At 53.2% G+C, this 21,768-nt stretch overlaps 1 protein-coding gene across 18 annotated transcripts in view; it reads right to left on the bottom strand.

The window, feature by feature from the left end:
- NCOR1 (nuclear receptor corepressor 1) overlaps positions 1 to 21,768 on the bottom strand; it is a 134,293-nt gene that overhangs the window by 14,098 nt on the left and 98,427 nt on the right. For 8 of the 18 annotated variants that reach the window (XM_064495290.1, XM_064495306.1, XM_064495289.1 and 5 more), the window contains 16 exons: positions 19,573 to 19,746; positions 18,673 to 18,833; positions 14,614 to 14,734; positions 14,418 to 14,519; positions 13,970 to 14,070; positions 11,720 to 11,888; positions 10,630 to 10,812; positions 9,331 to 9,414; positions 8,617 to 8,873; positions 8,005 to 8,365; positions 6,142 to 6,369; positions 4,059 to 4,268; positions 3,546 to 3,695; positions 3,140 to 3,235; positions 1,008 to 1,173; positions 366 to 853 (listed from right to left, as the gene is read on the bottom strand). In XM_064495290.1, coding sequence (XP_064351360.1) covers positions 366 to 853; positions 1,008 to 1,173; positions 3,140 to 3,235; positions 3,546 to 3,695; positions 4,059 to 4,268; positions 6,142 to 6,369; positions 8,005 to 8,365; positions 8,617 to 8,873; positions 9,331 to 9,414; positions 10,630 to 10,812; positions 11,720 to 11,888; positions 13,970 to 14,070; positions 14,418 to 14,519; positions 14,614 to 14,734; positions 18,673 to 18,833; positions 19,573 to 19,746 — 3,051 coding nt within the window. The remainder of the gene's footprint in view (positions 1 to 365; positions 854 to 1,007; positions 1,174 to 3,139; positions 3,236 to 3,545; positions 3,696 to 4,058; positions 4,269 to 6,141; positions 6,370 to 8,004; positions 8,366 to 8,616; positions 8,874 to 9,330; positions 9,415 to 10,629; positions 10,813 to 11,719; positions 11,889 to 13,969; positions 14,071 to 14,417; positions 14,520 to 14,613; positions 14,735 to 18,672; positions 18,834 to 19,572; positions 19,747 to 21,768) is intronic. The other 10 variants (XM_064495302.1, XM_064495303.1, XM_064495305.1 and 7 more) reach the window with 8 other exon arrangements.

Genomic DNA, 21,768 nt, shown 5'->3' with positions numbered 1-21,768 from the left:
AGAAAAAAAGACGTAAACAGCTCTGGGGGCCTAAATACTGAAGCACACCCTAGAAAGCATTTGAGATGTGGCCTCAGGAGCACAGAGCCTGGTGACACCTGTCACCCTCCTGCTGCCTGTCTCCTCTCCACCCTGAGCTCCATGAAGGGCGAGGTTTTCTCATGGAAAACACTTCAGCTGCTGTACTTCAGAGACTCTGATACTTAAATAACCAGAACAGCAGAAGAGCCGGTTTTGCACCATCAACCCAAAAGCCTTCGCACTCCGTTCACTGCCCAGACGTTTACACCAGCTGTGGCGCGTGCCCTAGGAGATCAAGTCATCCCGAACTGGGGACCGCAGGCGCGCCCGGCGGCGATACATACAGCTGCCGGAAGAGTCTGAGCTCTGGGGGCCGCGTTCCCTGCCGTCCTTGTCCGAGGCGATCTGCCGGGTGATGATCACGTCTATGAAGTTGGCTGCGGTAATGGTGGTCTTTCCTCGGGTCCTGAGCTCCTCCTCGTATCGGGACTTGGGAGGAGGCCCCTTCTCCTTCCCAGCCTCAGGGTGAACCACCGCAGGGTGAGGCTGGGGCCTGCCACCCGGCGGGGGAGCGGAGGCGCACGCACACTGCCCGGCTCGCTTCTCCGCCTCCGTGCCCTTCTCTAGCTGCTGCTCACTGACTGCGGCTGACCTGCTGCGCAAAGTTTCTTCCAACCTGGCGGCTTCGTGCTTACTCTCTTTCGTTTTGGACACGTCCATCTGGGGGGCAGAAGCTGCGGCGTCCACCAGGGCAGCCAGGGCGTCCGCAGCCGTGTTGTAACGCGAGGCCGGCAGGCCCTGGCTGATGGAAGGGCCCCCGGCAGGCAGCGGCCTGAAAACAAAACCAAACCACAGCCCGTGAAGGGGGTGCCGCGGGGTGTGCAGCAAAGCAGAGCGAGAGCGGGGCAGGAGGAAAAGGCGCGGCCTGCATGTCAAGGAACGCACGTGTGAGACGGGGCTCTGCGTCCAGATGCACGGACACTTACATGATTCGCAGCTGAGCGCTCGGGTCCAAAGGTGTGATCACGCTGGTTCCGTTGGTTCCCTGGAAGACGCTGGGTCTCTGCTGCAACACGGGCTCCTGAGCTCTGACCGAAGGGGACGGGGAGCGGACGTAGCCGTGGCTGCCGGGTCGGCCGGGCTGCTCGGAGCCTGCGGGGCCGAAGGAGAAAGAGAGACGGGCCGTGAGGAAGAGGCTGGGGACCGCAGCACCGGGGGCCGTTCGCCTCCTGATGCTCCTAGACAGAAAAAAGGAAGCCGAGGCCAAGAACCCTGATACCCCACTTTCAGGCCCCCAGAGGAGAGCGTCCCACGAGGGCGTCTCCACAGAGGCGAGGTGAAGCCACGCTCGTGGCGAACCTGAAACAGACGCCAGCTGTCATTCACTGTTACTTCCATCTCTGTGACAAGTTTCTACCTTGATTCCAAAGAGAAATAAAGAGAACGCCAGCGATGAAGTCCTGGCCCAGATCAGGTTGTGTCCACCTCTCTTGTTTTCCCTCGACTCCGGTGTGTGTGTGTGTCGTTTCCAAAAGGAAGTTCAGAACAACCTTTAGGGGTCAGGACGAACGAGGCACCTCGCTGCCCGGGGCCTGGGCGCCCCCCGCCCGCGGGCTCACCTCCGACGCGTCCTCCCCAGGAGCTCGGCCCCGCCAACTCCGCGGCTTCGGCATCTGAGCCACAGCTCCTCCGTGACAAAGCCACAGCCCGGACCTGCTCAAAGCTCCTTCTGTCCGACGATCTCAGACCCCGTGTGGAACCACTGTCCCCTCCACCTCCTGACTGTGACTTGACGTCCCCGGGAGCAGCAGTCCCAGCACACACTCCCTCACAGAGCAGGGCTGGCCGGCACCGCCCGAGCCCCCGGCCTACACCGGTCCACACGGGCACTTTTCCCGCGCACGCACCCCGGTAGGCGGGGCTGCCGTGTAAGTTCTCGTGTCTGTGAGGCGGCGGTCCGCGTTCACGCGGCCACTGACGGGGCATGGGTCTCCGCGGACACCTCCACACAGACCAACCGCTCAAGTGTCCCATGGAGAAGAATAGCATTTATCGTCTTAGATGTGCATGCTATTCATCGGTGGGATCACAAGCACCTTTACAGATAGAAAAGCGGTGTACAGCCTGCGCTTGGCTTTCTTCAACTGTGTCAATCTCCAGGGTTGTATGCAGCCAACATACAGCCAGCACTGGGTGCTGCCTCACTGTTTGTTGAAGCACCTCCTGTGCTCAGACACGAGTGATTTCATCACAGATCCAGAGGGCAGGTCACATCGAAGTGCCTTTAGGCTCTGCAACCACCGGGTCAGCTACAACAAAGCCCCAAGGACAGTGTGGCGGTCACGTGTGATGACCGGCCCTGGGCCCCTCCCTCCGGTGCCACACTTCAGTTCAGAGGGTGTGTCTCCTGTGACCAGGGGGAAGGTCACCCTCCGGTTCTGCGCTGCCTCTGGCCCCCTTTGCCTCCACCTTGTCCTGCCCTCCCAGAAACACCTCAGGCCCGGCCTGCTCCGCCCTGCACCGTCCAATCCCCACTCCCGCAGACTCGCTCACACCAGCACGCTCTGCCCTCCCTCCTAAATGCCAGATCCGTGTCTGCCTGACAACACAGACGTGACAAGTGGTCTGATCTCACTGAGAGACAGTTACACCGCGGATAAGAACAAATGTTCCAGAGGTGTGTGGACCAGCTGCATCCAAGGTAAAAACCGTGACCCGTCTGCGCCCACTCGTCTCGCCCCTCCCCGCCTCGTGACTGCCGAGTCCCTCGGGCATCCCAGCCGCCGTGTCCCAGCAGCAACTTCCTGGCCGCTCCCAGTGTCCACACAGCTCAGGCCGCCGCCGAGACCCAGAGGGTGTGTCAGAGGATGCAGTGACGGTCCTGTGGTCCTCGCGGCACGGACCACGCCACCTGCTGGGTCCTCACCGCTTCACGCCACTGCCATGCAAGTGCCCTGTCCCCACAGCACCTGCCTCCTGCGCCGAGCCGTGACTCTGAACGTCACGACCTTCCAACCCTCCTTCCCCGCCTCCCCACGCAGCTGGGAGCCTCCGCCGGCTGCGTCAGGCTGCAGGAGCTCAGGTCCCGGCCGCGCCCGCGCCCCAGCCCCGCACCCACCTGGCCGCAGGTACAGGTCCGAGGGGGCCGCGGCCAGGCGCTCCCGCTCCTTCTCCCGCTCGGCGCTTGCCGCCGCAGCAAGGTGTGTCGAGTGTCCTGTAAAACACAGGCCTGCGACTTGAGGACAGAACGTCCACTGGCAGGTCCAGCAAACAATTTTTTAATTCTTAAGGGACTGAAAGTTTTTCAGCAAGTTCCACATTTGAGGTGAAGGAGGTCTGCTGTATTTAGAGTCTCAGGTGGTAAGCAGAGACAACACAAACTCCAGGGAATTTCTGGAGCACCTAGGGACAGACGGCACGCAGGAATGACTACTGAATACTCAAGAAAATGTGCAGACCGAATGGGGAAAAAGTACCCTCAAAGGCTGTTCTGTGAACGCACGTGTGTGACCGCAGGCTCTCACCTGGAGACAGGGATGCCGAGTTGTACGGCCTGGGGGGGAAGGTGATCTGGGTGCCGGGGATGTACGTGATTCTGTCCATGGGAGGCGTAGTTGTTCCCCCTGGATGAGGCACTAAAATTGCTGGAGGCATGTTGGTCAGGTCAATGATTCCTGGTCCAAAGAAATACAGCACGGTTGTGTCAGGTTCGAGCGTCAGTCTACGGATGCAGAGCTGCGCGTGCCTTTCATTCTGCTTCCCTCTAAAACCCAGTGATGACTTGCAGAGAGTGTAAACCAAGCTGTTTAAGGGCATCACGGCTCTGTAAGAGCTTCTGTAATCTAGAGAAGGGCACAAAATGCTGTGCCCACACCAGCAGCCTAGCGCAGGGACAGACCGAAGGGGGGGCCGACTGGTAAAACTGTGATTTCAGACCTGAGCACGCTCATCTGGGTCCCTCACAGACAGAAGGGATGGTCCCCTTCTCCACCCCTCGCTCCTTCCCCAGGCTCCACCTGAGCTGTGCAGACACACACCCCTGGCGGCCGGGTACGGGAGGCTCAGCTGCTGCTCCCGCGGGGAGAGCCCTCTGGCCACGTCGGGGCGCAGGTTCACTTGCATCTGCTGCGAGGTGATGTAGTCGTTCAGGATGGTCTGCCTCGTGTTCTCCATCGCATACAGCTGGTACTGGCTCGGGTAGCCGGGAGTGGGCGACAGCTGTCTCTGAAACAGGTACGCGGCAGCTGCTGGGGGAAAGGAGAGAGAACTGCCCTTAGCTTGGTCTGGGGGGGACTCCTCTGCCCAACATCACCCGCAGAGTCTGGAATAAGCACCTGCTGAGCTCATGTGTGGGGTCAGTTCTGCTTAGACCCGACACATCAGCGTTATGACAGGACCACTGATGTCAGGTGCCATGGACGGCGGTGGACACGCTGGACAGAGTGGGAGCACTCAGCTTTTTACCACCAGAACAGGAGCTAAAATAATTCTCAAGTAGTTCCACTTTCAATCTTTGCCCTGTAACTATTAGATTTCCCACCTGAAGTCTCCAAGAGCTGTGTCTGAAATTAAAATTGTGTTTTGTAGCGTTGATCATCTCCCACAACTAAGGGGAAATACACGTGGAAATACTTTGTAACGAACAGTCTTCACCCTTCTGATGAGTGCACGTGCTCAGGGCAGAGACTAGCCTGTGAAGGGCCGGGCGCTAAGTATTTTCAGCTTTGGTCATGTAAAGGAATGGATGGGGCTGCGTTCTGATAGAACTTCATTTGCACAGACAGGCAGCAGCAGGGCTTGGCCCCCAGGCTGCAGTTCGGCACCTCTGGGTTGGCACAGGACCCAGATGCCAGGAAGGGTGGGGGTGGGAAGAGGCAGGAGCTAACACACACTGTGAGCTTACACAGCGCGGTATGTCAACGACAGCTCAACAAAACTGGAAGGAGAAAAAGCAGAGGGTGACGCCTCTATCCTCAGGACACTCACACTCCAGCTCCAACTCAAAGTTGACAAACCAGTGAAACTGCTCTAAAGGACGGTGATAAATACTAAGTCAAAGTGCAAACATTCTGAGAGCGTGAGGGACATGTTCTCCCTCGAAGGACATGTGACGAGCTTTCTGGAGTGTCTGCTTCCCCTCGTCTGGGACTCCCAGCTAAGTGCCGGCTGACGGTGTGGGGCTTCCACCTCAGTCCTGGGAGATAGCCCCTGAAGAACCAGGGGTGTGTCTGAGACTCAGCATTCCCAAGTGGCAGACAGCTTGACGGCGCTGACATCAAGACAGCCCAGCCAACCCACCAGCCCTGTGCCCAGTGCAGACCGCTCTCCTGGAAAGCTGCACGCGTCTCACCCGCCAAGGCCACCGTCAGTGGGGTCTGTTCAGAAGTTCCTTCCTGTACTTGCTGTAATTATGTAACTTAGGGAAAGAGTCTGTAAATCAGAGAAGCAGCAAAAGGGTGGTCTCTCTAGAAGCTCGGCTGGCTGCTTTGGAAAGACTCAGTGCAACAGCTGAGTTAGGTATGGACTAGGTAACTTCAAAAGACTGGGGGAACGCTAGAAGGATGCTGTATTTAGATTGCTTTGAAGTGTCTTTAAATTCTAGCTTCACTTAAAAAATTGAACATGGAAATGAGTGACTGTCATTTGTACAAGACTGACAGTGGCCCTGACCGTACGGCAGAACACTGGTAAACGAGTGTCTGTGTTGTAAATTAAAACGCACAAGGTATGTCTGTGTCATTAAAAACCATTCTTCACGGAGGTGGGCACAGCTCAGCAGGAGTGTGGGCTTAGACGGCACGAGGGCCCGCGTTCAATCCCCAGTACTTCCATTAAAAAAAGTTCTTCACATTAACCTATTTTTCCAATCAGCTCAACCAGACGCTATCAGATAGGAGGGCTTTCCATCTATCTAGCATTTTTCTTTAGGGGTGCTGGTAATGTTCTGCTTCCTGACGTGGGTGCTGGTCCCACAGATGCCCAGCGTGTGAAGGCTCGCTGAGCTGGACGCTGACGACGCGCGCAGCTGTCTGCCTGCTGTACCCTCACAACAGCAAGTTGAGGAAGTCATGCAGGTGACTCGTTCCTTTGCCTTACGTTCTCACTCGGCACTGCGCTTACCAGGGTCCAGAGCACGGTGGAACGGCAGGGCTGGGTCCAGATGTGTGGGGAGGTGGCTGCGATACACCTCCCCGGGCGCGCCGGCCCTGTGGTGGGGCTCGAAGGGGCTGTGGCTGACCGCGGGGTCCACCCCCGGCACCGGGGACTTGGCGGCGATGCTCTCCCTCTGGGTGGGCGTCAGGGTGGATTTTCTCTCGTGACTGCTGGACTTGCTAGAAGAAATCGTAACTGGAAGAGAAAGGGCCACCACCACAAATTCTTACGCAAACTCGCTGCGTGTGACAGTGTTTATCTGTTTCTCAGGCATTCAAATACAGACCACATCCATGTAACAGCCGACCTTCTCCTTCCACTAACATTCAACACTCAACGTGCAAACGTGAGGAACTGGCGGAAGCCTCCGTGACTCGGAGACGGCCCGCTCTGGGATCCCAGCACCGGGCTTCACCACCGAACGTTCTCCAAGACTGAAAATGACACGCAGCACTCTCCTGTAACCCCCGACAGGGACGGGGCGGGACGCACCATCGGGGGCTCTGCTCAGCACGGGGGAGCCTGCTTTCCACATGACCCAGTATCCTCAAGTCTCCGGACCCCTCACGTGCCGACCGCGCGCCCTCTCTGCCCGCCTTCCCCCCCTTGCTGTGTCCCGCTGCTCCCTGGCTCTGTCCTCCCTCAAAGATGCTCGTCACCACACCAGCATCAACCCCTCCCTGCTCCAGCCTCTCCGTTCTCCCTGACGTGACTCAGAGGTCAGGTCATCCACCCGCCCCCCTCCCCTGCTTTAACAACTGCGGTAAAACACACAGAACACAGAATTTAGTTTCAGCCATTTCAAAGCGTACACTTCGTGACACACACACACAATGTTGTGGAGCCATCCCCACTGGCTAATTGTTAGTATTTTGATAGTATCAACTTCCCCACAATCAAACAAACCTTCCTGTCAAAACCGAGAGGTCACGCTGCTTCCTCACAGCACCTCACGCCGCAGCCTGCTCAAACGCGGAGCGCCCTGCCCTCTGCAGGGAGGTCCTTCTCCTCCAAAACCAGAGCCTGCAGGCCTGGGTTCCCCCTACCCCTGAGCGGGCGCTGCCTCCCCCTCCCTCTCCGCCCCAGAGTCCTGCCCAGGACCCCGCACAGAAGCCCCTGATAAGGACTGCAGTACAGTTTCAAATGATAAGTGGAAACATTTTTAAGGGCCTCAGATTATTTCCGGGACACCTGGTAAAAATCCACGCCCCTGTCCTCAGTGACATCCCCGCCGGCAGCACAAAGCTGGGGGAGGAGCAGGGTCACGGTGAGGATGGCAGCAACACCAGCAACCAGAGCGCACGCTGCCAAGTCCTTCCTGCACGCCAGCGCTGCCCTCCCACAGCCCTCCTCGCAACAGTCCAGCAAGGTGAGGCCGCCTATCACGCCGCCATTGCACGACGAGGAAGCCACAGCACGGGGAAGTGAAGCGACCTGTCCACGCCAGCGCAGTACCAAGAACCTTGGTTCAAGGCTCAGCAGCCTCGCTCCATGGTCTAACTCCACCGGCGCACCAGACTGCACCGTGAGCCCGGGTCAAGACGGGCCTCCAGAAAACCCCACAGGACTGGATGAAAACCCTCTCCAAGCATTTCTTACTCTAGAGCATTTCTGGACTGCACCACACCCTGCACTTAATTAAAATACTAGGTACGTGGCCTACATTATGGCTCCTCTCAACCTGGGAGGTAGCCAGTCTTCCCCGCCCGAGGGGGTGTCAGGCACAGCCTGCACGCGTCACCTGCTGAGCTGACACTCAGACATATTGCCGCCTGCGGAGGGGCGACGAGCACGGTGACAGGGGTCAGACAGGGACGGGGCGAGACGCACCATCGGGGGCTCTGCTCAGCATGGGGGAGCCTCTGGACACGGTGCTGGCGTAACTGCCGGGCGTGCGCCGTGCGCTGGCGTCCTCGTAAAGCCCCGGGCTCAGCTGCGCTTTGGGGGCCTCGTGCAGCGTGGACCGCAGGACCGAGGGGCCGGAGCTCACCACCGACGTGTGCCGGGAGCGCACGGGCTCCCCCGCCTTCATGTCCTCGTACTTGCCCCGCTCGGCTGCTTTCACGCTCTCTGGCATGATTTCCAGCGGAGGCATCCCACGCGGCAGCTTGCTAGGCCCCGTGATCAGGGACTTGACGTTGTGCTTGATGGCAGACGGACCCGAGCTGCTGTCAAACTTGATGGGGGTGCCCTAGGGGAGAGACAAGCGTCATGGTGGCCCAGGAAGGGCCACGTCTGGCTCCCGGCGACCTCAGCCGGTGTGCGCCCAGCCTGTGCGACCCCACCCGCATGACGTGCTCCCACACTCCTACACGAGGAAGGCTAAGGAGAAAGCACACACACACCTACGCGTTTGTTCCACGAGCCCTGCCGTCTGAAGCACGACTTACAATCACTACGTCACACGTTGGAACCCCCCCCCCCAGATGCTGGGGCGGGTACCTGGGAGATGGAGCCCTCGACGATGGGCCTGGTGCCCGGGACCCCCTCTGGGGTCTTCCGGCTCTCCGGAGCAGCCGCGTCCTGCCGCGGGATCTCATGCACCGAGCGCCCCATCTCTTTGATGGTGGTGATGCCGTCGTAAGGCTTCCCTTTGCTGATGGCGCCTTCGAACGCGCGAATGGGCGGGCTCTCCCGTTTAATCTGCTTGGGGTACTTAAGGCCGTCTTCAAAGCTCTCACTGGTCGCTCTTGGTGTGCCTTCAAGAAAGGATTCCAGAAACACACTCATTAAAATAATGCCACCGAACTGGGCACTAAAAACTTCAGTCATTTTTGTCCTATGTAATTTACTGCAGTGCAAGAACTCAGTGCCCTGCCATCCTGCAGCTTCTAATCAGCTTCTCCTCGCAGCAGCCCCTCCGAGAAACACTCATCGGGCGTTATCTTTCCAGGGCTGCCCAAGAGTTAAGACACTGTTCACCAGTCACAGGATGGCTCTCACACAACGAAGGAGTCTCTGCAGTCAGAGATTAGGTAAGTGTCATCTTCAAATAGACACGTAGCTCAGAGAAGAAGAGTTACAGTCGGCACTCAAATATCTAGTATTTCAAAAGGGAAAATACCTTAAAAACAGGCTTCGTGCAGGGCAAATTCATGCCGAACCACGGTGCCCGTGAGGCAGCCGTGAAGGCAGGCGAGCGAGCGGAAGGCTTACCCTGCATTATGGACCCAGACAGCACAGTCCTCTCCTTGAGGTCCGCGTGAGGGCTCCCCCTGGGTAGCGCCCGGCATATCAGCCCTTCCAAACGAGAAAGCGGTCCAGGCGTTAGACACACGTGCAGGTCAGTTCACGTCCTCGTCACACACGTCACACACGTCACACTGCCCTGAGAGCAGGTGCTGGTGACGGAGGCTCCGTGCAGAACGGGGCATCATTTTAAGTTTGCAGACTATTCAGAAGAACATCACGGGAAACATAAAAGCTGCAGGTACCAGCATGACATCACTCGCTCCCTTTTACACGTTTCCCAGTCAGGAGCTGGCCATGCAGGGCGTCTACTGCGGGCCACACGGCAAGGACCAGCGCTTTCAGAGCCAAGTCTGAAGCCCCAGTGCCGTTCACCACGGCGAGAGGGCACACAGGGGGGCTGGAAACTGCTCTCGGCTCTGGAACGCCAAAGACGGACACCTCAGAGGTGGGTAAAATACAGCAAATGAAACAGCAAATCAAAATCAAAGAGCCAGAGAACCTCCTAAGAAGTTCCAGGTTATGTTGCCAACAAACCTGAATTAAGGAAAGTGATTTTTTTTTTTTACTACAGCAAAAATCCAGCTCTTAGAAAATTACGCAGGCCTTCTAAGACCTCACACTGTTTTTAGAATTTCATCTAGATTAAAGTTAAACGTTTGAGACAGGTTAAGATTTAAGGAACGTGACACCAACAAAACAACCGACTTAGGAACGCGCGCCCCATGGGCAGCACGGGCAGGACGCCCGCGCCCCGTCCTCACACACAGAATTAAACACCCAGCCCCTCGGCCGACGGGGAGACGGGCGCAGAGCAGTTCGCCAGCAGAGGGTGCGGTTAGGGCTCAGACGCACCTCTGCTCTGCTCACTACACCCCTCCACCTGCCTCACGATAACAGACAAAGTTCTCATGATAAATGTGACATTTTTCAAACTCACAAACAGGAATAACGTACATGTTCTGCGAGCAACCTAACTGCCGCCCATGGTGAGACCAGCTCTGCCCCACCCCCGCGTTCCCCCACGGCGTGCACCGCTCGGCTTACGTACACATATAACAGAGCGTGTATTAACGCAGATTCCATACTGCGTGTTATATTTTATATTACATGTATTAATAATATCATGAGAGTTTCATTTCTATATTGACATAAATATAAATTTCAGTAGAAACGACAAGAGACTGAACACAACCTAACCCAACAATGTAAACTCACGACACAGAATTAAACACCTCTCCACAGTGTTGCGGACACAGCACTTACCCTCTAGCGGTGCTGACACGGGAGACTCCCTCACGGACAACCCTGGCTTCAGAGCTCCTTCCACTGAGTCGTAGCTTCTTTTCAGGCTGATTTCGTGCGCTGTCCTAGGGCTCCTTGCCCCTTCTCGGGCATTCTTAATATCTGCAGGACGTAGACACAGGAGCTGCTCAGGGAGCCCAAGGCCTGTTGTTCCACAAACAAGTTATCTCAATGTCACAATCTTGCAGAAATAACAATGTAGATACTAGTAACCTACCATAGACATCTGTGTAGATGACATTTGTAAAAATGTTTTTGTTCACTCAAATCTATGTATCGAGTGCCAGGCATAAGCCAGGCTTGCAGATAGTGGTTAACAAACTAGGTCCCTTCCCTGGTGAAACCTCCCCAGCGGCGGTGGGCACAGGTGCATTGGTAGGGGCCACTGCAGAGTCACAGGCGCCATGAGGAGAGAAGGACCGCGGCCCCTGAGAGGGCTGGGAGGCCAGACGCCTAAGGGCGCGGGTAAGGGGCACGTGAACACAGCACTGCAACGTCGTGACGTCACCTGATACCCCACGGCTGCTGAGTGACTATCGGACAGGTGCGCGGGACAAAGGGAAGGGTCACACCCCAGGCGGGAGGCTTCACCACTCTACTCAGAGCAGCACCCAATTTAAAGCTTAACCCTAAGAGCACATCTAAAATGTTTTTCTACAAAGAGACATGAAAATAGATTTAAGAAGAATTTATATTCAATACTCTTCCCAGAATTATCAGACTACTAGGTGTGCCCTAATTTTTAGCTCATAAAATAGGTATCCCTTTAAAATAAAAGTGATTCGATTAATGTTAAACAAAGATTCTCCCCTGGGCTAAGCTGCCTGCCCATGGCTGACGACGCAGGGCCGCTTGGGGACTCCCACTGCGGGCTCTGCACTGTGGGTCCCTTTCCACAGGTCCCGTGGGAAGTACCAGTATTACCCCTCTGCATATCACAGGGAGGCAACCTGGGCTCAGGGAAGGAAAACCCACTTCCCACGGCAGGCGTGGGGAGCCAGACCCACGTGTTCAGCCCCGCGTCTCGGCATGGCCTCGGCGTGGCACTTACTGTCATAGGACAAGATGTGTCCGCTCTTGCCCTCATAGATGACGTGGCCTTTGGATGCAGCTTCCTCTCGGCCCTTCTCCGGACCGCCCTCTTCAACAGACAGTCTAGAAATGGGCCCCTTCACCAAAGCCTCGGTTGGGATGCCAGCCTGGGACAGAGCCGGGGTCCCCTGTCATCAAGTCAAACACAGGCACCACGGGTCACTCACATTTACAGGAAACCAAGGGCACTCAGAAGATGTAACCCACTAGATCAAGCCGCGTCCTCAAGTAGGAAAGGCCAGCACGTGAGGGGAACCAGACACACGTTATAAACGAAAAGAGCTCCTGGGCCTTCGTCCTCAGACCCTGCCACACAAAGCTTCTTGAGACGCCAAGAGGGGTGTGAGCTGAAGCAGCCCTTCCCTCCTTAAAGTCAGACCTCTGGGAAGGCATTTAACTCTTGAGAAACAAAATCTGCCGTAAGGCCTAAAATCATGCAAATACAATAAAGCTTTTTTAAAATTTCTTAAGAAAAATAAGATGATAAATTAGGCTTTAAACTGAAGTACCACCTCTCTCTCTCATATCGTGACAAGGGGGCACTCAGATGCCGGTCTGTGACGTGACTCAGCTCAGGCCACGGCCTCTGAGTCTGCCTAAGGCCATGGTTCTCCCTGCCCTTCCTGTGAGCAGTAACCCTTCCTTCGGGGGAAATCACTCGTGGAAATCGTGCACAACGCTTAGAAAAGTGAGCTGCCTGGGCTGAGCGGGAGTGAGGGGCCCAGCCCCAGCCCATGCACACAGTCAGGTCCCCAAACCTCCTGCGAGGTCACTCTGAACCCGCATGTCCCAGCAGGGCCGTGACGAGGCACCTGCTCACGCGGCCGAGAGGTGAACTTGGTAGTAAACACCTGGAAACCCTTATACCCTCTTCAAAAGTGTGCCCACCACTCGGGCAGGCTGGTGTGGAAATCAGCAGGTAGAGCCCAGCCTCTTCTGACCCGGTCCATCCTGTCTTCCTACCCACAGTCCCAGCGCCGGGGTGAAAGTGAAGAAGGAAAAGTAAGACTCATCGGCCATTTATTTGTCTTCTGTTTATATTAGTGTTTGCTTATTCTGTAAACTAACTCCAGGGGGACGGATGACTTCGGTCAAACGTGGAAGGAGATCTGAAGAGTTGGTGTGTGCCTTTCTACATCACTACGTGCCGTCCTCACAGTAAACCAGGTGGCAGGAAGAAGTCACTGGGGACTCTTGTTAAAATGGAGGTTCTGACTCAACAGGTCGGAGTGGGGGTGCAGTGTCCGCACTGTTCTAACGAGTTTCCAGGGCATGCTGACGCTCTGGAGCACAGCCTACACCGAGGGCCTGGTTCTCAGCTGGGCACACAGCAGAATCACCGTGTGGCCAGAACACAGGCGGCTGGGCCCCGCCAGGACATCTAGGGTGGGCCTGGGCGTTTCTGTGCCTGACAACTTTCCAGACGACACTGACGCTGCTGGTCTGGGGACCCGACTTGAACACCCACTGTCCTAGGGAACAGGAACACAAGACCAGGAACAGGAACAGAACAGAAAACTTGTTCTGGGCACAACGCACGGAAGCACAGGACTCTGTTTGCAGTGACTTCCCGAAACAGAACTCCCCGTGCAGCTCCAGTTAATAAAGAGGCTAAGGACTGCTTTACATTTCAAACTAAAGGTAATGTTTAACCAAGGAAAAGAAAGACCTCTTATTAATCAAAACTGGCAATGTATTTCACCTAAAATTACAAGAAGATGCTTGATTTTTGGTGCTTTCATCAACGCCATCCATACTTCCTAGGGCAGCATGATATCCTAGCAAGGCAGCTGACACACTGAGATTGTGGGCTTTCCTTTCCAGAAGGGGCAAAAGCAAGCACGTAATTTGCAATGATTTTCTTCTCAATTTCTATTTAAGCTGAACACACTGTCAAAGCTTTGCCAGGAAGACAGTGAGAGCTGCACCAACCAGAACTTGTTTCTTCTGCCAATTTGCAAAGAAGTGACCTTTTCAAGTGAACCAGAGCATAAATAATGCGCCTTACGGTCAAAAATTATCGCCTTAATTTCTTTCTGCAGACGATTTATAGATCCGGGGATTACGGTCACTGAGACCAGCCCCATAACCCAGAACAGTGAACAACTCAGGCACAAAACTGTGCTGCTGGGACAGCCAAGGCTCTCGAGGCTTTGGTTCCCGCTCTCTGGCGAGCCCCTGACCAGAGCCCCAAGGATGAGCTGCTCACCTGGGTGATGGAGCCCCGGAGGGACGGGACGCCCTCCACAGGAAGTTTGCTGGCTGGGGTTCCCCGAGTTATACTGCCCTCCTGAATGGCTCCCGTGGTACCTGAATGAAAACAAAACCGTCAGTGAATCACACCCCTACACCTGAAAAAACCAAACAAAATCAGCCCCAACTTGGCACAGAGCTAAGAAGAGAAGGAAACAACAGCACAAGAAGAAGGGTTTCTGTTTTATCAAAATGTACTTTTACAATAACTCTGCAGTCATTAAAGAGGGCTGCAGAAATGCAAAACTTCAAAGATTTTAAATCATCTTTATACAGAAAGAAAACTTAAATTTAGAATTAAAGGCTCTCAGTTAAAAGCCCATCCTTGAAACACGTCGCTGACTTCCTTTAATACATTTACTGGGGACAGAAGTTTACTATCTCTACGGAGCAGCACATTTTACCTCTGACCACTCCTTCGTGCTGGGCTCTGACCAGTAAGCCCTCAGGCTGTGAGTTCTGGCTTCGGGGAGAAAATTCTTCCTGTTTGATGTAGGGCACAGGAGCTACGAACCAAAGCGAGAGAAAGTGAGGTGAGCGAGTGTGGGTCCCTGACTGCGACATGACGAACGTGAGACGTCCAGGTGTGTGGTCACTGACCTGGCTTGGCGGCCTCCTGCTGGCGCGGCAGTCCCAGCGAGATGGAGCCTGCCGAGGGCTTGGCTGCCTCTGGGGCGTAGGACGCCTGGTTAGGAGAAGGCAAGTAAGCGCCGGGTGTCCCCTAAAAATAACGTTAAAGGACTAAAGTAACACTGCCTTTGCACGAGGCCAACAACATACACTTAATGTTTGCTTTTCTGCTTATAAAACTTACACCTCCCAGCCCACCCCCTGCCCAAAATTAAGAATGGGTATTTGTAAGGCAGGAAGATTGTCGCAGATTGATTAAATTAAAAAGGTTTTTTTTTTTAAGGTGCAAGAGATGTCCTCCGAAATAACCATGCAACGTCGATAATATTTATCAACAAATTACATAAATAACAGCATTAACTATACACTCAAAACGTACATTGTTTTTACTAACAATATTTATTCCTGTTAAAAATGCTACGGGACAGTGACAGCAAAGAAAACGGTAGCGTTATTAGGACTTTCAAAACCTATCCTCCATAAAGGCAACTAGAAAACCATGATGCAAAAATGATACGAATAACCTTCTCTGAGCTCTTCCCAACTCTTCAGCCGAAGGCTTGTAGAAACCTGGGAGCATTTATTCAAGAGAAGTGACGGAGCCTGGGAGAGCGGGGAGCTCTGTGTCACCAGAACTCCTGCTCTGTTGCCCACCCCCTGCCCCCCGCCCTGCCCCAGCCCTGCGGCAGCCGAGCAGGTCAACAGCCCCCGGCACAGCCCGCAGACACTGGAGGGGAAAGAACCGGGCAAGGGTTCACCACGAGCCTCACTTCCGGGAACTGCCGTGTGCAGAATGGCCCGGTGGCTCTGAGAGACCCACCTGCAAAGCTGACTTTACCGGCCTGACTGCGGTGGGGAAGAGGTACAGGCTGGTCAGAACCAATCGGTCAGTGTCAACGGACTAACTTCCCCACTGCCCGAGGCAGAAGACAACAGCCAGGGAAAACTAGGGTAACCCAAACCTTAAACGGAAAGGCTCAGGACAGAGACGTGCACAGAGGGAGTGAAAAGCTCCAACGCCTCTCCAGGAGTCTAGAAGGCCGTGCGTGCGCTGGGGAAGCCAGCGGAGCCGCGGGCTCTTAGCCCGCTGACCTCAAGGCCTATGGCAGCAGGAAGGGAGACGCCGGCAGGGCTGTGAGCTGCCTGGCTGAACGCCGGAGGCGCGGCCCCGCGCACACGCGGCCCCAGGAACGACCGGGGCACTTCTTCACTCTGGGCGTTGTCATCTCTGTCCAGCCGTCAGCTGACCACTGACGAAGCAAACGGACTCCAGTGGCCACGTGTGACAGGGAATACAGACTTTACAGAATCAGCTCTGGAAAGTCACCCGGCAAATAAACAGCAAGAAAGGCACACAGCAACAATGGCAAATCCCAGGGAGACGGGAGAATCCGATTTTCAGGGCTGCCACATCCTGCTACAGCTTTAACCAAAAGTAAGACGTGCAAAGAAACAGGAACACGTGACCAAACCCGGGGGGGTGGGGGAGCAGCAAGAACTGTCCCTGGGCTCTAGACTTGCTGGGAAAAGGCTTCAAATCAGCTATTGTAAGCATCTTCAGTGAACTACAGACAGCTGTGTAACAAGAATTAAAGGGAAGCATGAAAACGATGTCTCGTCAGAGACTGTTAACAAAGAGAAAGAAGCCAGAGAGAAGAACCATAAAGAAATCGGGAAGCTGAAAAATACAACTGGAGAGAAAGAAAAGAACTCCCAGCAAACTAAGACTGCGCGGAAACACCGCCCTGACGACAGAAGACCGCGGTGGACACGCCGCGCGGGGCGCGCTGAGCGCCCTCCCGCCCCTCCCCCGCGCCCGCTGCGCACTGCACTGAGACCCTGCCCCAGCCTGCTCAGTAAAGAGCGACAGGGGAGAGGCATGAAGGCTAGGGAGGGAGAAGTAAAGCTGTCTCTATCTGCAGGTGACTCGCACACAGAGAAAATCCTCAGAAATCTATCCCCCGCCAAAGGACAGACAGACAGAACCCCTCTAGGAGCAGTCAGGGATGTCACAGGAGATCAAGTCAGGGGAAAAACATCAGCTTTTTCCTGCACACTAGCAAGAACCAGAAAGTGAAATTTTTAAAAATAAGATCACTTTTAAGAACAAAATACACTACAAATATTAAAATTATCGGATAATAAATCTAACAAAACGTGCAAAACCTCTATGTGAGAACTACAAAACATCGCTGAAACTGAAGACCTAAATAAACGGAGAGATGAACCTGTCACGAGTCAGAAGCACCATTTCCTTAAGAATCAATCTACGCACACTGTAAACTAAATATACTTCAATTAAAAAAAATTTAACCTACAGACTTAATGGAACTGCAACCAAAATCCCAGGAGAATTTTTTTGTAGGAACTGACAGACTGATTATGTAATTTATATGGAAATACAAAAGACACAGGAGAGCTAAAGTCTTAGAAAAGTGAAAGCACTCGAGGACACGTACTCATGATCTCAAGACTTTTACTGTAACAGCCACGGCCGTCAGTACCACGGTGCGGACAAAGGGTGGCGAGCAGGTCGTGGGACAGAAGAGCCCAGAGACAGACCCAAACGCGCCGTCAGATCCCTTTGCCAAAGGCACCGGAGCGACCACAGGGAGGAGGAAGAAAAGACTTTCCAAGCAACGTTCCGGGACTGTAGGTCCACACGGACGGCTGACGGCAGCCTGGCCTCACTCTGCGCACAAAAATTCCTTTCACCCGCATCACAGACCTACGTGTAAAAGCCAGAACTGCAGCGCTTTCAGAAGAAAGCCTGGGAGAACATCTCACAAGCCTGAAGCTGGCAAGGATTCCTTAGAGGAAAAGAACTAACCTTGATAGGGAAGAAGTAATACATGGACTTTGAAACGTGAAACTTCTACTCATCGAAACACACAAGCCACAAATAGAAAGAAAAAAAAAAGAGTATCACAGAACTTTCCTTCATGACATGAAGAACTTCTGCAACCTCCTAACAAAAAGACGCAGTAAAACAGGCAATGAGACTTAAACGGTCACTTCACACTCAGATGGACAGATGGCCAGTGCGTGTCTGCAACGTGCTCGAGCTCCCCTGTTGTCAGGGAAATGCCAAGTAAAGCCACAATGAAACACCCGCCTCCCACCACATGACTAAAACAAGCGAGAAAGACAGCAGCACGCGGCTCAGGCAGGCCGGCGGCCGCACAAACCGCAGCCGCTCGGGGTGAGCACACAGGGAAGCACGCCTCTTGGGGCCATGCAGAGCAGGAAGACGTGCGCCCACGGGGCCTCTTTCCAGAATGTTCACATCAGCTTTAGTCACAGTAGCCCCAAGCCAGAAGCGCCTCACGTTTCCACCACCAAGAAACAGAGAAACAAACTGACGTGGTCACACAACCCAGCACCAGAAAAGGAAGACTGCCGACCGCACAAAAACCTGCTGAACCCTGAAACCAGGAAGCTGAGTCGCTGCAGACAGACACAGGGAGGGCACGCTGTGTGACTCTGCTGCTACCACGTTCTAGAAAAGGCAAGGCTCAGCCGGGACAACGAAGGCAGGACAAGGCTGCTCCAGGTGGGGAGGGCCACGAGCAAGCCTTCTGAGGGGACAGCAGCGTCCCCTGGCCTGACAGTGTGGTCACTGGTTTGCAGATCAGTCAAAACTGACTGAACTGTTACAAGACCTTATGAGAAATGGGGTGAGGTGGAGGGCAAAGTCAGAACCCAGCAGAGCTCACCAGTCACCCACAACTCGATGTTTAGAGCCTTTACAACTGTCAGCCAGCAAAGATTCTAGTCCCAGAGCCCACCCCGTCTCCTGGCGCAGCCCGGCCCCACGGTGAGCAGGCGGTGCTGGCAGCCAGGCCGGCAGTGACCCAGCAACCCCTTGTGCCCCTTGTAGGAGCCTGGAGGCTGCACTCTCAGATCACCGTCTCCTCGTAAACAGACAGTTTCCCAACGAGGACCCTGACAGATTGGGGTGAGAACGAGGGGACATTTTTACTGAAGCGACAACCAACAGGAGGTCCGCCGGGAAGAGAGGCCCTTTACCTGTGAGATGGAGCCTCCCAGGATGAACGATGGCTTTTCTGAAGCCACGGCGGTTTTGGACGAAGGGATGAGAGGCGGCGGTGGCCGGGTGGGCCGCGCTGTCGGAAGGCGGACCCCTTCAGGGAGGCCAGTCATCACCTGATGCGGCGCCGGCTGCAGGGCTTTGAAGAGGAAGGAAAAACAATGTAAAGCCGCCGGTTTCCCAGCTGCGACACCGCCTGTCTCAGCCACCTCGGAATCTTTCAAGCACAAATTACACTGTAAGTGCAAGATGGAGGCGAGGACGGACATTCTACTTTAAATTTCTTTCACTTGAATTTAATTTGCATAGTCAGGTCACAAATGGCATCTGTGAGGCTGAAACAGTCAACTCCCTGTCAAACCAGAGCTCTCAAGCTCACGTTCATTTCAAACTACGTCCGCTTAGCGTATGCAAACGGCAGTCTTCGGTGCTTTTTCCTCTCTCCATCACTCTTTGGACCTCACCATGGAGGTGAGAAAGAGGGTGTTTCTTAGGAACAGCTGGTCCTACAACTCTGGAGAACACACAGATGTGACCTAGCCAGTAAACGTCCTCTTTGCATCTTGCATAACTTGAAAGACATTTACTGATTCTGATTCTCACAGACACTTCATTTGGGGGGGGGGTGGGGTTGGATCTCAAGGTCTTTACAAAGTACACGTACTCTTAAAAGAAAAGGCAGTCAACGTCACAGGATACACATATGAACACAGATTTCCCAGTGGCCCCGTGAACCTCAACTGAGTACAACTGAGGATGGGATGCAGAGAGACGAGAAAGTAACTGGAAGCAGCAAGGACGCGTCCTGGATGTGAAGCACCCCGGCCTCGGGCTGTGGGCGGAGGCCGGCAGCCGCGGTGCAGAGGCGCGATATTTACCTGGCGGGGCACTAGAGCGGGCTGCGCTCACTGCGGGCGGGGGCGCGGCTCTACTGCCTTCTCTCGGGGAGAGCCTACGCGGCGATGCTGGCCCTGCTGCGGCACCGCGCATCCGCGCTTCCTGCTCTAGGGCACGTTTGACCTCAGCATAAGGCATATAGGCGACTGATCTTCCTATGAAAGTTAAAGTCATCAAAATAAGGGAAGAACCCCAAATTAAAATAGTAAGTGTGAAAAGGACCAAGCCCACACCATCCAGGGGCAGATCCTACTACCAAGGTCTAACTTCCTGGGGGGAATCCACCCACAGAGAGGTTAGGAAACCCTGAAAACCTCAATCTTCTGTGTAAGCACCATCACTATGACCTCATAAAACCCTCAAAAATTCAATCATACTTGTTCCCTTCAAAGGACAAAGAATTTCTCTTTCCTCTCAGTAGGGAGAATCAAGCATTTTCACAGGCAATAAAGGTCACAACAGGCAAACACCGGATTATCCAGCCATCCTACGGATTCAAGCCTGGCCTGAGTCAGAGGCCAGACCTCTGAGCATTTCAACTCCTAGAATTAGCCTGTTGCAGCCCACCGCTTACTATGCAGAGAAATAAGTGTAAGCAAGAAATGGAAGAAGCCTTTCAAAGGAGGCAGACTGAACTACTTAAAAACAAAGCCACACAAGCTCACGGACCATGAACTGTACAGTAACGCCAATGACCATCACTCTACACAGCCTCCCTCCACACGGAGCAGCAAACAAGCTTCAAGCATCTAAAGGGCATTATCAGATATGCAGCCATATTAAGACTTAAAAATACATATATATATATATTTACATATAAATGTATAATTTTTTCCTTTTTAAAAAGTGAAATGGACATATTGTTAATTTTGGAAAATCATAAAAGCACAAAGAAGAAAGTAAAAATCATCTGTAACCCAAACCACCTTTAATTTGTGGCATTTTAACAACTGCCAGAACAAATCTCCATTCTTTTTTTTTCCTTTTGTTTATCTAGTCTTATCCATTTATTCTAGATAAATCTGAATTTAAAATTACTTTGAGTACTTCCTCTCCAAAACATCACCGGCATTTTCATTGAATAGTGCATTAAATTTACAAATATAGGAGACTTGACAGTTTATAATGGGTTTTCTAACTGGTGAACCTAGATTTTTTTCATATAGGTCATTTTTCATTATTTCATAAAAATTATCCGTAGGTATTTTATATTTTGTTGCAAGGAAAACCGTCTTTTTATTACATACAGGAATATATATATATTTATACGTACTGATTACTGCAGATATACAAAAAAGAAAGATGTGGATATCTGTGTATCAAATTTTTCTGAGAAACTTAATGACTTTCCTCTTAGCTCTAAAAACTTTTCAATTGATTCTTCTAGGCTTCTGAGGTGGATAATCTTACCCTGTGAATAACAACTTGTGTTCTCTCTTCAAACAGCTAAACTTCTTTCTTGGTTCCTGTTCCTTACGGCACTGCAGCGAGTAACAGAGAGCACCCTCAAAGACTCTCTACAGAGAAGGACCCTAGTGTTTCACTGCTAAGTGGAAGATTTGTGACTGGTTTCAAATAGAGCATCATCAGCACAAGGCGTCCAAGTTCTTTAGCTTACTAAGGTTTTTGTAAAATCCGGGATCGATGGCAGTACTGTCAGCTGCCAGGACTCTGCCTCGTGCAGAGCACTGTGCGTTATACAGAGTTTCTCATTTAGCCCTCACGACCAGTGAGATCGTTAACACCATTTCACAGATGAGGAAACTGAAGCTCCAAAGAATCACACCTAACCGCCCAGCCAAGGATGGGGGCTCTTCCAAAGGAGTGCAGATCCTGGCCCTGAGCTCTAACCCACAGTGCAATGATGCCTCCCCAAAGCACTAAACTCAGATGCCCCTCGGGCAGCCGTCAGGGTCAGGTTACTCGTCCTTCTTTGACAGAGTAATGTAATGAATTAGATTATTAAGTGTCCTAGCACTGTGCAAATTTATCACATAAACCAAGTTCAAAAGAAAATCATTTCTTTCTTCCTGGAGAATTTTACACAAGTTTATTATTATATATATTCAGTGTCTGATTGTTTTACCATGTCCAGTAAGTCTATAATCATGTAGATTATAGAAAATACACTTTGTGATAATAGTGTTAAAGAAAAAGAAAAGATAGAAATTTAGAAG

Source organism: Camelus dromedarius, chromosome 16, assembly GCF_036321535.1.
Source record: "Camelus dromedarius isolate mCamDro1 chromosome 16, mCamDro1.pat, whole genome shotgun sequence".
Taxonomy (NCBI): Eukaryota; Metazoa; Chordata; class Mammalia; order Artiodactyla; family Camelidae; genus Camelus; species Camelus dromedarius.
Note: the sequence above shows the minus strand (reverse complement) of the source record. Positions and strands in the feature narration are given on the sequence as shown.